Here is a 14,298-nt window from a genome sequence, read left to right as displayed (position 1 = left end):
TTTTACACCTGGTCACGTCATGCGGTCACGTCACGTCATTTCTCTGATCCGATAGCTATCTGATTTGTTGAAATTGTTCCATTTACATTGCGTCTTGGCGAATCGGATATCAATCCGATCTTTCTACTCCCGCCCAAAATGCAAATATATTTTACCTCATTTCCGCGGTAATTGAAATGGAACACGCTTTGGTGTATGCGGTTTTCAGAATAAAATCAAAAAGAAGACGAAAAAACTTTTAAAAAGCATTTACTGTTTGCTGCAGTGCATTTTAAGACCCAATGAGACACATGACGTGACCAGGTGTAAAAAGCCCCTTAGTCAAACGGGAAATTTTACTGCCATTTCAACTTCGTTCTATTCAGCAGCAATAAATCAATGTCAAACCATGCAGTATTTTACAGAAGGTAGACCATATTAAATCTGCAAACTGCATTCGGTTGCACTTTGGTCCCCATGTGTTTGCTAGTTTTAGATCCCAGGCAGTGGTGGGAGGACTATAAAGAGCATTATAGTAGTCGTCCAGGATGTAAAAAGACAACAGATTCAGAGGTCATGACTGGTCAGAATATTTTTTTCATGACCTGGAAGGCATGAGATTAAAATAAACTAACAAACTAACTAGCTAACCTCTAAATAAATAAATAAATAAAGTTAAATAAAAAACTATTTCGAGTGACTCAGCTCAGTGTCTGTGCTTTTCCCTCCCATACAGAACAGCTGGCTGGTGAGCAGTGTTGCATGTTTTTAGCTTGTTTTTAATATTTGTTTGTCGCTGCTTAAGCAAAGCCTATTGCAAACTATGGATGAACAGGTGACAAGTGAAATTTCCTGTTTTCCTGTACCTGGATTTTTTGCCAATAAATCCAAAAGATACATCTTATATTTAATTCAACTGTACTCTTAGCTATTAAATAGGATACACATTAATATGTACAAGAGAGGTTTGGGGAAGTGGCACCTGTGAATCATGTTGTGGGAGTGGAGGTACACCAGGCCTTGCAGAGCACCATGAATAATCGCCGCAATCTCTACTTCCTGCAGTGGCTTCTTGTGTACTAAAAGCAAACAGGAAGAAATACAAAACAGCACTTCCCAGTTTGATCGGTCCTAAATGATCAGACCTCATATAAGGTGTAAATTATGTACTGCGAATTGCTAACGTTAAAGAAAAAAAAAATGGAAACTTTACACGTTCAAATTACATCATAGAACTTAAGGGTCACAATAATGAAGTGTCATAGAAGTCATAGAACAGTAATGCCATTATATATATATAAAATGGCATTATACAGTGGAAATGAAAGTGTTCTTTTCCACTGTATCATGCCATTATAATGCCATTTTATATATATCAGAAATATTCAACCCCCTCACCTCAAAAGACATTATAGTGATGTTGATAAAAGCTAATGAAAATCAATGAAAAAAAAAATAACAAAAAATATTTAGTGATACATACGAGTTTGCCAACAGAAGTTTACTTAACTTTGAAGTTTAAATGAAAATTGTAACTCTTGTAACACAGCATGTGCAGTATTATTCAACCCCCAACTTCAGTACCTTGTGGAGTGTCCTTTATTTTTTATAATTTCTAACAAACGGTTTCGATAAGTGCTGACAAGCTTCTTACACCTCTCGATTGGAATCTTTGCCCATTCTTCACATGCAAAAGTCTGTAACTCAGTGATGTTTGATGGCTTCCGTGCTGCAACTGCCTTCTTCAAATCCCACCAAAGATTTTCAATTGGATTTAAATCTGGTGACTGAGAAGACCACTCCAGGACGCTCCAGCATCTTTTCCCCAACCAAGCATTAGTTGATTTGGAGGTGTGCTTGAGATCACTTTCTTGCTAGAAGAGCCAATGATCACCAAGGTTTAATTTGTCAACAGAAGGCATCACGTTCTTCTTTAAAATGACCTGGTATTTCTGGGTATCCATGATGCTAGGTACACGATCAAGATTGCCAGTTCCTGCCGCAGAAAAATAGCCGCACAACATCAATGACCCACCTCCGTGCTTGACCGTGGGGATGGTATTCTTTTGGTCATAAGCCTGACCTTTTGCACGCCAGATGTACCACTGGTCCATACAGTATGTCCAAAAAGTTCCAGTTTGGTTTCATCAGTCCATAGAACTGTCTCCCAGACCTCTGTAGTTTTATCCAAATTCCTCCTGGCATATTCTAGTCGACTCCTGATGTTCCTTGAGTTCAAGAGTGGAGTGCGTCTTGGGGTCCGGCCATAAAGTCCTTGATTATTCAGTGCACGTCTTATAGTTGCCACTGAAGCACTTGTACCAGCTCTCATCAGGTCATCCTGTAGCTTTCTTGCAGTCACAAGGGGTTTTTTCTTAGCTGTCCTGACTAAGTTGCAAAGGGCCCTTGATGAAATTGTGGGCTTTCTTTCACGGCCAGGAAGGTTTGCAGCTGTTCTATAAGTTTTAAACTTCCTTATAATGCTCCAAATGGTGTCTCTTGGAATGTTAAATATTTTGGAAATGTTCTTATACCCAAGGCCCTTCAGATGTGATGTGACTCCTCTCTCAGCTTTTGTGGAAGCGCCTTTGTCTTTCCCATGATTGCAACTCACCTTGAACACCTTCATGGTTGGGGTTTATATATGCATCACAGCTGAAGCAAATGAAGGATTGTTATAGAGTTCCTAAAGGCTTAATGATGTTTGAGCTCCACTTCAGGCCATAAAAACTCAGAAAGCTTAAAAAAAAACAATATTATATAGGGGTTGCATAATAGTGACATGGCTATCTTAACAAAATATACTGTTACACACAAATACTACTGTATTGATTCTGTGTTGATTTTATGCATCACTTAACTCAAAGAAGTCATCCAAAGCAGAATCATGCACTTTGAAAAGATTTTTATTAATAAATCCTTAAAACTCTTTGGTGGTTGAATATTTCTGATTGCAACTGTGTGTGTGTGTGTGTGTGTGTGTGTGTATATATATATATATATATATATATATATATATATATATATATATATATATATATATATATATATATATATATATATACACACATACATAAAGAACACTTTCATTTCCACTGTGAAACGGCAAAGGTCAAACGGCAAAGGACATCAAAAGGTCAAAGTCTTTTACTTATCACTTGCACGCTAAAGCTGATTTGTATATTGTGAGGCTCAGGTTACACAAACATTACAACACAAAAGCAGATTAGACAAGAGCAAGATAAACAAATGTAATTAAATCAGAGAAGTATGAATATAAATTATTTGTACAAATGGTTTAGTGACAAACTGATAAATTAAAGAATGAAAATGAAGCTGTTTAGTGCAATGATTCTGACAGACTAAAGGTACAAACTCTTCCTGATATCTGAACAGTTCGATAACATCCGTCAGATGATGACTGAGAAACGAAGTCCATTTTGATTTCATGAGCTTTCCTGTGACCTAACACACAGAGATGCTCTCTATGGTATACAGATTCAGGTTGGTGAGGATGCTCTTGAGCTTCTACAAACTCTAGAGACAAAACCTACTGTATAATCAGTTCAGCGCCAAGAAACCTGAAGCTGCTAAACTCTTTCTTCTTTGACGACTGTATGTCGATGTGCAAAATCCCGTAGTGCAGTATCATCGCATAACACTCTAACAGCCAATCATGTAACAGTATCATGTTTGGTTGCGCCATATCGTTGTCTCGTGCTGGATTCCTCTTCAGTAACCGGCGACTGATGAGCAGAAAATGAGCCGCATGCGAGCGAGGAAATTGTAAATAAAAGAGTACGGCAGTTTTTTGTATATTGTAACTAGGGCTGAAACGATTCCTCGAGTAACTCGATTACAAAAATTATTCGAGGCAAATTCCTCTGCCTCGAAGCCTCTTTTAATTCATTTTAAAGCTCACGTCACGTTCTGTGCAATTATTGTGTGCGTGTGTGTGTGCGTGTGTGACTACGCGCTTAAGGTAAAAGCGGAAGGAGACGCGAGGAGTTAGCGGTCTTTTGATTTGAGCGCGCGGGCTGCAAAATGTAAGGGCGCGATAACAATGTCAATGAGCAACGAGAAGAAACAAACAGGAAAAAAACGACAGAAAATGGCGCAGGGCAAGCCTCAGTTCTGAGCATATTGAAATGTTTACTTTTCTTTATTGCAATCACATGCTCCTTTAAATACTTTTAAAGCACACACACGTTGAAAGAGACATTTATATTCTGATTAATAAATATATGCTTAAAGCCCTCGGTGTGAAACCATGCATGGCCTCTAGGTCCAAGTTCCTGTCCATGTTTTTTGCCCCTTAAATACCACAAAGCATTCCAAATTAGACAGTAAAGGCTTATGTTTTGCCTGAACTGTAGATTTAGAATCTTTTAGTTCTAAAAAGTTAAGTTGCATGACTTAAAGGCAGTATTTTTGTATTATTATTACTATTTATTTTAATGTATGCCTTAGTTTTCATAATTTAAAAAAGTAATTTGAAAAGAATAATTTTTTTTGTTTTTGCATCTCAGAAAAGGGTTCATTTAAAACCCAGATTGTCTGGCACTTAAATGTACTTAATTCTTCTCAGTCAACTTTTTGTCATTGTTCACAGTACAAGTACAGACAGAGAAACAATGTCTAAATGTTTATTTTTGATAGAAAATATTGTTGTATGCATTGCATACTATACATTTAAAAAATAAAAGTTAATTTTTCTAAAAAAGGAAACCAATTAGTTATTCATTTTAAGAGACCTGTCTTATTTTGTCTTGTATATTTAATATTGCTTTTTAATTAAGCAAAAATACATTTTGTCAGATTACTTTAACCGATGAAATTTTTGGTAGAATACTCGATTACTAAAATATTCAATAGCTACAGCCCTAATTATAAGTCTACAAAAATATACTTGAATAGTTCAACTTCAAGTATGATTAGAGTAAGAATAACTTGAGTTACTTTTTCATATTTCTGCAGGTTTTATATTTCAAACTATGTTACTGTACGGTATCGGGTTTGTTTTTTATATTACAGATGTATCTCAGTCTACCTCAGTTTTATTTATGTTTAAAAAACACTGCACATATTTTAAAACACTAGTAGCTAGCTAGTCAACTTCCTAACACTAAACGTGCACTAAATTCTCAGGTTTCTCCATGTTTATATTTAACACTTTGCACTATTTTATTACACTTTATTAAGCATTTCTTACATTTTCTTTCATTTTGCACCTTAAATGTTAATTGTTAAGTGTTCATTGTGACTTTAGACTTATGTTTACAATCCTTCACGCTCTCTGAGATCACAAAACTCAGGACTTCTGGTAGTTCCCAGAATATCTGTCTACTAAAGGCGGTAGAGCGTTTACTTATTTAGCTCCCAAAATCTGGAATAGTCTTCCTGATAGTGTTCGGGGCTCAGACACACTTTCCCAGTTTAAATGTAGATTAAAAACTCATCTCTTTAGTCAGGCGTACACATAATACATCCCATTATATTGTGCACTATTACACTAGACTTGCACATTTTTATGGACAGCAGATATGTTAATCCCTCTGCACTGCTCTTCTCTTTTTCTACCCATGCCAAGACACCCAGACATTGTACCAGCTCCGATCGTCTTCTGTGCGATGAATTTTTTGGACCTCCACTGAGATGAGGCCGACTCTGTGAGAATCCTGAGACATCTACAGATCTACCAGCTCCAGTTGGACTCTGTGATACTAAGAGGAGATCCTGAACTCCATGTGATCCCTACACAAATACAACACTTGTCTGACTGTATATTTGTAATCAAACCATCTAGTGTCACCCACATGAGGATGGGTTCCCCTTTGAGTCTGGTTCCTCTCAAGGTTTCTTCCTTTACCAATCTAAGGGAGTTTTTCCTTGCCACTGCTGCCTGAGTCACCTCAGACTTGTTCATTGGGGCTAAATACATATACATACATACATACATACATACATACATACACACTGTGAACTATATATATTTAGAATTTTTATTATATTAATTCTTTATACTACTCATGTTTATCTTCTGTTCTATGTTTATGTTCTGTAAAGCTGCTTTGAGACAATGTCCATTGTAAAAAGCACTATACAAATAAACTTGAATTGAATTTACATTAATCATTAATCATATCGCCCAGCCCTAATCCAAAGTCATCCCTGTAGATAAAACAGCTTAACAAGTAATGATGCTTTTTAACTGCCCTATGGTGTACAACACAAAAAATTCTTCCACCCCAAATTCTCCTGGCTATTTAACACTTCTCTGTTTATGATGCACAGTTAAGCTCCTCCTACTATTTTGCTATTTCATGATAACAGAAAATAATCATAAAAACATGGGCTAGAGAAATTTCATGTATTCATCAGCAGCCAAGGGAAAGGGGGGAAAACGATAGTGCAGGATCAGTAAGTGCAAAAATAAATAAATAAATAAATAAATAATGGCCTGATTTTTCATTAACTTACCTTCTATCAGATCAGAGGCTGAACCTAAACAATACTCCATCACCAGCTGAAGAGAGAGGAAAAGACAACATTTAGACGACAGTAATTTTTCCATCATTTACTTTTTGAACTCTATTGCTATATTTTTTGTTGGGTTTTTAAGTCTTCTGTAGCAAAAATAATTCAAACGTGTTTTTATCGCATTTACATTATTGATGCATTGAATATGGTTCGTCTAGTAGGTAGCTGTTAACTGTGTATTTTTTAAAGGGGCAAATTTTACTTCTGTTATTCTTGAGACTGGTGATACTAATCTCATGTTGAGATGTTTTTCAGAAAAGCAGAGTACACCAACAGAGTTGAAAATTATTAAATAACCAGAGGAATTTAATCCAAAGGAAAGGGCAACAGGAGCTCCCCTGACAGAAAAGGGGAGATTGTCTGAAGATCATGTGTTTGAATCGCAATTATATCAGAAAGCAGCTTTGGCAGTTGACGCAGCATGAGCAGCGGTGTGAAAAGATGTGGTTTGGCTGTCTAAACGTGTCTCGGAGGAAGCATGTGATAGCCTTCAGTCTCCCACGATGGTCAGATCTAGCACAAATGAGTATTTTAGGACAGTTATAAGCTTTCGGGTGAAAGCTTCCCAATTAGTAATAAATATTCATAACATTTGTGCACATCACTTTTTCTGTGTGATTCTATTTTTCTCAAGTCAAAAGAGAAAAAAATTAATCACTGAACACTACACATTAATGTATCATTGTGACTCCATGTCGGTGCATTCACAGGTATTACACAATAACTGGCTGCAACTGTCTCCTGGTTCCCATTTTGCTGTAAACACTTCTGCTGTCTGGTGAACATGCTGGAACAAGAACTAAAAGGCTGCGTGTTTCGGTCTGTGGCGACTGTGTGTTATTTAGCATGGGGACAATATTTAATGTTGTAGATACTGGATTTGGGAAGAGCGTTTAAGGCACTTCGAGCCACGTTAATAAGTGCTATAACTTGGTGTTCAAGCCGTAGTTGCAACAATAAATTCTAATTTTCTGATGCGAGAAATGTCAAGCAAAAATAAGGCTGACAGATTTAGCACAAGCCTAAGAACAATGGTGGGAAATAGTTTGTCAGTCTAAGCAAGCACAGGACAAAGCAGTAAATATTCTGCAGTCGAAGGAAATGGCGCTTGTGCGTCAGTATACGATTTACTCAGGAAAGTGCAATCTCTCTCTACCTCCCTCCCTCCCACTCACCCATGCTGTGTGCTCTCGCAAGTAGCAGCCTTTGTACTCCACGGTGTTGGGGTGCCGCAGCTTCTGAAGGAACTTCACTTCTTTGATGATATCCTGCCACTTCTGGAACACGAATGAGAGAACAAAAAACATTGGGTCATGTGCCTATTTGTCATTAAAGATCTTGGCATGCAAACATGTCTGGAAACACAGTTTAAAAATCCATTCTTTGTCCTGCTCCTAAATGTGCGTTCCTCTGTTAACTACACATAAACAGTCCTATATGCAGAGACATCATGTATATTTAAGATGCTAGTTGTCTCGGTGTTTCAATTCATAAAAACATGTACATGGAGTAGAAGGAAATTAAAGAAAATGAGTTGAGATTTAACGGCTCGCGAATTTTTTTACCTCGTTCGACTGCTTGCCGCTGTACGACATCTTCTTAATGGCCACCACTTCATTGGTACGGATGTCATGGGCCTGTGAATGATCAAGAGAAACGCTTTATTTCTTTTTCCTGATGATGGGCAATCCATTTTCTCACAGAACTCTTTATCAACCGTACTTACAAAATAGACGGCACCAAAGCTGCCATGGCCAATCTCCCGGAGGTCTGTGAAGAGTTTCTCTGGATCCTCCCTGAAGAAGAGCTCAGCCACCTCCGGGTCCTTCAGACTCCCGGCCCGCACACTCGATGGCATGGCCAGCGCCTTTGCACACATTCAGATAAATTATCAGGTGAGTAAATATTAAATTACTATTATTACTACTAATAATAGCACCAACACAAGTGCAAACTGCTCTAAAATGTGATACACTGAGCACTATATACAAAAACAAAAAATACAAAAAAAGGCCTATATTTCTGAAAAATAAAATTGGATAAAAGACCTTATACACAGTGGTGTTTGAACAACATGACTGCATTTAATTGATTACAATATGTGGGACACATCAGTAAACTGAAAAAAGGAAACTCCTAAACAAACCTGTTAAACCATATTGTAATTACAATTGGAGATGTGGTAGCTCAGTGGTAAAGGTGTTTAGCCTACAACTTGGAAGGTTGGGAGTTCGAACCTCAGGTCCACCAAGATGCCACTGCTGGGCCCCTGAGCAAGACCCTTAATCATCAACTGCTTAGTTGTATAAAGTGAGATAAACTGCACGTCGCTCTGGATAAGGGCATCTGCTAAACATTATTGCTAAACTATATGGCCAAAAGCGCATGGACACCTGATTGTATGCTGCAGCACTACATTTTCCCCTAAGAGCCCAAAAACCCGTTCCAGGATGAAGCCATCCTTAAAAATATTTTGGTTTGCAGTAACAGTAAAAAAAAAAAAAAAAAAAAAGTTGGTAGGTAGGTCTATATATTTTTTTCCCCAAGTTTTAATGTAAAAAAAAAAAAAAGTACAATTTTGGTGATGGTGATTACGTAGGTATGAATTTAAACAAATTAGCATATTGTGACGTCACTGACTGGGTCTTCAACCCGTGCCTTCGGCCGAACACACCATTCACATTTCTTTTGTAATAAGAGAAACATTGTGCAGAAGTATTATTTGCTGTTATGCGTGTGTCCGAAGCTGCAGTTGCTGTGTGACACGTTCAAAAAAAACAAAAACAAACCTGGACACGCTCCGAGAGAAGGCCGTTAAAATCAATTTCCTATTTTCTTTTTCGAAACTTGTGTTGGTTGGTCCAATCAATTTGTGCAATAGATTTTCGAACAATAGAATTTGTATTAGTTGTTTGAAGAGTAAAAACAAATTTGGTCGGTCTTAACGCAAATTTACAACCGGCAAGTCGGTCGGACTTAAAGCAAAAAAAAATAAAAATTTGAGTTGGTCCTAAATTGACAGGGTAGGTCGGGTTACGGCAAACAAGAATATTTTTAAAGATGGCCTGACAATGCCCTTGTGCACAAAGTGAGCTCCATGAAGACATGCTGTGCTAAGGCTGGAGTGGAATGAGTGTTTAAACTGATGCTCTTGTTGATGCTCTTGATGATGCTCTTGATGCTCTTGTTGAACAAAAACAAATTATCCAACATCTAGTGGAAAGCCTTCACACAAGGATGGAGGTTATTATAGCCGCAGAAGAATACTGAATTCATGTGAATTACTGCATTGTTCAGACCAATGAATCATGTAACGCATTTAAAAGTGACACTTGAGACAGTTCATCATTCTAAGCCAAGTGGATCAACTCCACTGGAAGACACTTAGATGTCCATCATCAATGTTGCATGTTTTTACACAATAGGGAATTTCCGATATTTCTGTAAGTCCTAACCCTGTATCTCTGATACCCAACAGTCCTTCTCGACATCATTATTGTTTGCAAAGTAACATAAAGCTACCCCAGGTTCTAAACAAAATAAATTATTCCATGTATTGTTCTCACGACCCACTGATCAGTAGCCCAACACCTTAACCACTGAGCTACCACATGCCATGATAGAGGTGGTGGCGAGTGTTCAGCAGCACTTTAATACACATGTGAACGCCACCATCCTCATGTTGCAGCTACTGTAAGTAATTAGCTTAGACAACGCCCTGCAGTAACACAACAGAACTGTATCATATAGCTGCACCAAGCTCTGGGACAACGGTACTAACGATACCCACGACCACTGTCTCTACATTGGATTTCTCATTAATATATTAAGGTACTGAACATCACTGGAAAAATGGTGAGTGAGAAAAGAAAAAAAATGTCTTGCTCTTTTTTTTTGGAAGAAACATAAAATATTAAGCACCACTTTAACTGTGGGAGCAACACCACAGGACCAGATTCAGGTTATAAACCTGATTAATGTGTACCATGGTATCATGGGGATTTCCTTTAAGGAAATGGTTCATGAAACGGTGATATATTCAGGTATATCTTATTCAAAAACCAACACGTTTTATACAAACCCTGTTTATGGATATGAGAACAGACAAAACACAAACTTTTAGACACGACAGCTTGGAGTTAAGCTCGAGAGTTATAGCGATTTCCTTTATAAACCTTAGAAACCACATTTTAACCAAAGAGGTAACATAAAAGTCAAAGGCTATTGTGAAGTTATCATAATGACTTGTTGCTTTGTGTGAAATTTTATATTTTAACTGATTTGGTAGTTGATTTGCATGCCAGTCGGTGAGGATGTGTCATTTCACAGGAGACTAATGGAATTATAATCTCAATAACAATGCTAATACTAACAATAATACAGATTGATCCAGAACGAGTGGAACCAGTATGTAAGAACAGGGATGAAATACCCAAGCCTTTTGATCTATACGCCATAAGTTTCTCTTTCTTTTATATAAAACACAATTTCTTGTCATTTCAAAGTTCTTATTTAATACTAAGAATGATTGTGCCAGTAGAAGTATTTCTGTACATGTAATATATTTGTTCTTTATAATATCTGCTATAACAGCAGCTCTGACAGTGGTACAGTGGAGAACATGACAAGTTAACTTACACTGTGTGGTCTTCACTTACTTAAATCCATGTAACCACATTTGCACTTTACTACCACCTTGCCTCAGAGTCTCATTTGCACTTCACACTTAAAGGCAAGGTCTCCAATTTTTGAGAAATGCTTCAGAAAACTGAGTCGGGCCGAATAATAAACAAAAATCAAAACAAACATGTAGCCAATGAGCAGAAAGGGGCAGGGCTTGTCAATATGCGGCGGAGAGCGTGTTCAGTGCGCATGTGTGACATTAGCAGAAAGCGGTTTTAACATTGACATGGAGGATAAAAACAAAGAAAGAAAGTGAAGAAAGGCTTCCGATAAGGCAAGAAGTAGGACCCGTATTAATATAGGATCAGCTTTCCAGCGCTGGAGAGAACTGAAGGAGCGGGAAGTTGGCCGCATATTCACAGACTCGTGTTTCCCGAGTCAATAATTCCTGAGCTAAACGCTGTTACTACACAAATAACACCTCTTTTCTATCGTAGTAATGTAGAGAGGCAGCTACAACCACGTTTTGTGTAGTAACAGCGTTTAGTTAGGAGTTATTGACTCTGGAAACTCCAATCTGTGAATATGCGACCAACTTTACTTAAGACGCCGAGGTCGCTTTTTTACCTTCTCGATAGGTGAGTAACGTTGGTTTTGCTTTGTTTGACAGAACTAATATATGCCGTCCTTTGCATGATTATGTTTGTGTCATTTTTGCTTGTTTGTTTATCTGCAATCTTATTGTTCTTCCCTTCAGCTATGAAAAAGACACATTTCTTTCCATTATTTGCCTGGGTTACGTATGTATGTGTGGGCGGAGCTATCAATACAGGGGTGGGACCCATTTCGGTTAGGGACGTGTTTGTTTTGGTGATTTCAAATGTCGACATTGGCTTTCAATAATCGGAGACCCTGCCTTTAATGCTACTTACTAGTTTGTACTTCTGGTTCTGGACTTTTACTCTCCTCAAAGATAACGAAGAACCAAAGCTAACTTATTTTCCAGAAATGTTTAAAAAAACATGTAACTATAAACGGTTAAAAATTGTTAGCAGAGATGAGGCATCAGTGAGCTCCTGGAGTCTGTGGTGATACTTGGTGGCTTTGGATGCGCTGACAAGTAACGCCCCAACGGTGCTTGATTGGATTCAGTTTTGGGGAATATGAGGGCCAGTCAACGGCATCAATGCCTTCATCATCCTGAAACTGTATCAGGGCCACTGCATCAGCCTAAGGTCTGACAATGAATTCATAATGATTTTATCCCCATACCAAGCAGCAGTAAAGTTTCTCTTTCACGTCTGTCACATGTGCACAGTGTGAACCTGCACTCATCAGTGAACAGAACAGTGTTCCAATGATGGACCTGAAGTGCTCCTCCTCACACAGAGGAGCAGATAGTGGTCCTGCTGCTGGGTTCTTGAACTACGGCACTGTCAACCTCCCCTTGTGTAACGACCAATCTCCTGGTATGTCCTCCATACTCTTGAAACACCAAACCTGCTTGTGTCGGCAAGTACGGACGTGCAATCCTGAAAGAGCAGGACTATATCGGGTACAAAAACTGAGTCGTGCTACAAGTCGTGCCAAGTACTCTAATAAAACTAGAGACAAATCCGTCAGAAGGAATAAGGAGAACGTGTGTGGCAACATCCCTTTTTTCAGGGTTGTCTTGCTGTTGCCTCTCTAGTGCCCTTTTTGTCACTTGCATCTTATTCACTTATCCACCCTAACTTGACAGATTGACATCTCTGAGGTCTAACTGACCTGCTGTTATATATACTGTGATGAAAAAGTGTTCCCTTTCAGTAGTGCAGTTTATTCCTTGCTTACCAGAGCAAGATGCACCAGGATCATCATTTAAAGCAGTTTGCCCCCTAATTCTAGACACGTAGTGTCCCGTTTTCGGTTCACATCCACACCCAAAGCGAATCTGCAAAGTGAACTCCTAGTCTCACTAATCTCACACAAGACTGCATCATGTACAACACTCGGATTGTCCGAATACACGCGTGTGGGCGACACAACCGCCGATTAAACTCGATTAGCATCAGCTAATGAGCAGGCTAACTGACTGAAAGACTGAAAATGTCAGCTAGTAGAAACGCTATGCACAATATATGCGTTTTAAACACAAGAAATAGCAACGACAGCGTTGTAACATCATTAGGTACTTTGTACAGGTAGTTAAACTGATAAATTGTTTATTTTTGAGAGGATTGAAGGGTCCTTACCGTGGTGTCTCCGCTGTAGCTAACTAAAGCTAAAGGCTAAAGCTAGCTCAGTGTCCGGCCTGGTGAAAATAAAACGCTGCTCCTTTCTTCAGTCCACACAAACAATCTTCATTTGAGCATCAAGCCATATATTTATCGCTGAATGTGCAGATAAAATGTTAGATGTTTGAGTAAAGGATCATAAGTGCGACTCTCTCTTTCAGCTCCAGATGAACATCAGCTGATTGTCAGTGAACAAAACGACACTGTACCGCGTATCATCATCATGATCATATTCCGCCTCTCTCATACTTAATCACCGTATATAATATCACTGGATTAGTCTGAGGCTGCTGTCAGACATGATAGTTGTCTTGGTTTTATTTTAATCCTCTTTATTGTTCAGGATGATGGCGGAGCGGGTGGGAGCCGAGCAGAAAACGGAAGCTCACTGCTCGTAGCTTTCTCTACGAAGCTTTTGCACTCAAAACCGGCAGCTCTCGCCCCCTGGAGGCCTAAATGGTAATGAAAAGATGACTTCTTGCTTTACCTGACCCATGGGGCCAGTTGTACAAAAAGTTTAATCTGGATCAAAATGATCCGGATTTGGAAATCCCATTTTTCCTATTCAGGATCAGGTAATCCGTCTTACTTTTATGCCGGTTTTTCAAAGCAACATTTGGATTGGATCACCCTGATCCAGATACACCGTTTTCAAGATTACCAAATCCAGATTACCTGTGCTCTAAATGGGACAACATATCACAACATGGGCTACCAGCTATGTAAAGAACAGATAGAAGAGCCAACATGGGGTCACTGTAAGAGTTTTTTATTTTTAGACAAAACACAAAAATAACAAAACATCCACTTCCATTCATAATTTCTTATATGATTAAAAAATAAATATACATTAACAAATACATTGTGGATATTTTGAAAA

General features: G+C 38.4%; 1 protein-coding gene across 2 annotated transcripts in view; it reads right to left on the bottom strand.

Annotated features, from left to right (window-relative positions):
- The window catches only part of taok2b (TAO kinase 2b), a 33,498-nt gene extending 19,692 nt beyond the window's left edge, over window positions 1-13,806 (bottom strand). Inside the window, exons 1-6 of one of the 2 annotated variants that reach the window (XM_060863860.1) lie at window positions 13,377-13,806; window positions 8,246-8,386; window positions 8,085-8,156; window positions 7,695-7,796; window positions 6,460-6,505; window positions 962-1,058 (exon numbers count right to left, since the gene is read on the bottom strand). In XM_060863860.1, coding sequence (XP_060719843.1) covers window positions 962-1,058; window positions 6,460-6,505; window positions 7,695-7,796; window positions 8,085-8,156; window positions 8,246-8,377 — 449 coding nt within the window. In that variant the 5' untranslated portion in view covers window positions 8,378-8,386; window positions 13,377-13,806. The remainder of the gene's footprint in view (window positions 1-961; window positions 1,059-6,459; window positions 6,506-7,694; window positions 7,797-8,084; window positions 8,157-8,245; window positions 8,387-13,376) is intronic. The other variant, XM_060863859.1, reaches the window with a different exon arrangement.
- Between the last annotated feature and the right edge of the window lie 492 nt (window positions 13,807-14,298).

The sequence above is a fragment of the Tachysurus vachellii genome, chromosome 2, assembly GCF_030014155.1.
Source record: "Tachysurus vachellii isolate PV-2020 chromosome 2, HZAU_Pvac_v1, whole genome shotgun sequence".
NCBI lineage: Eukaryota > Metazoa > Chordata > Actinopteri > Siluriformes > Bagridae > Tachysurus > Tachysurus vachellii.
Note: the sequence above shows the minus strand (reverse complement) of the source record. Positions and strands in the feature narration are given on the sequence as shown.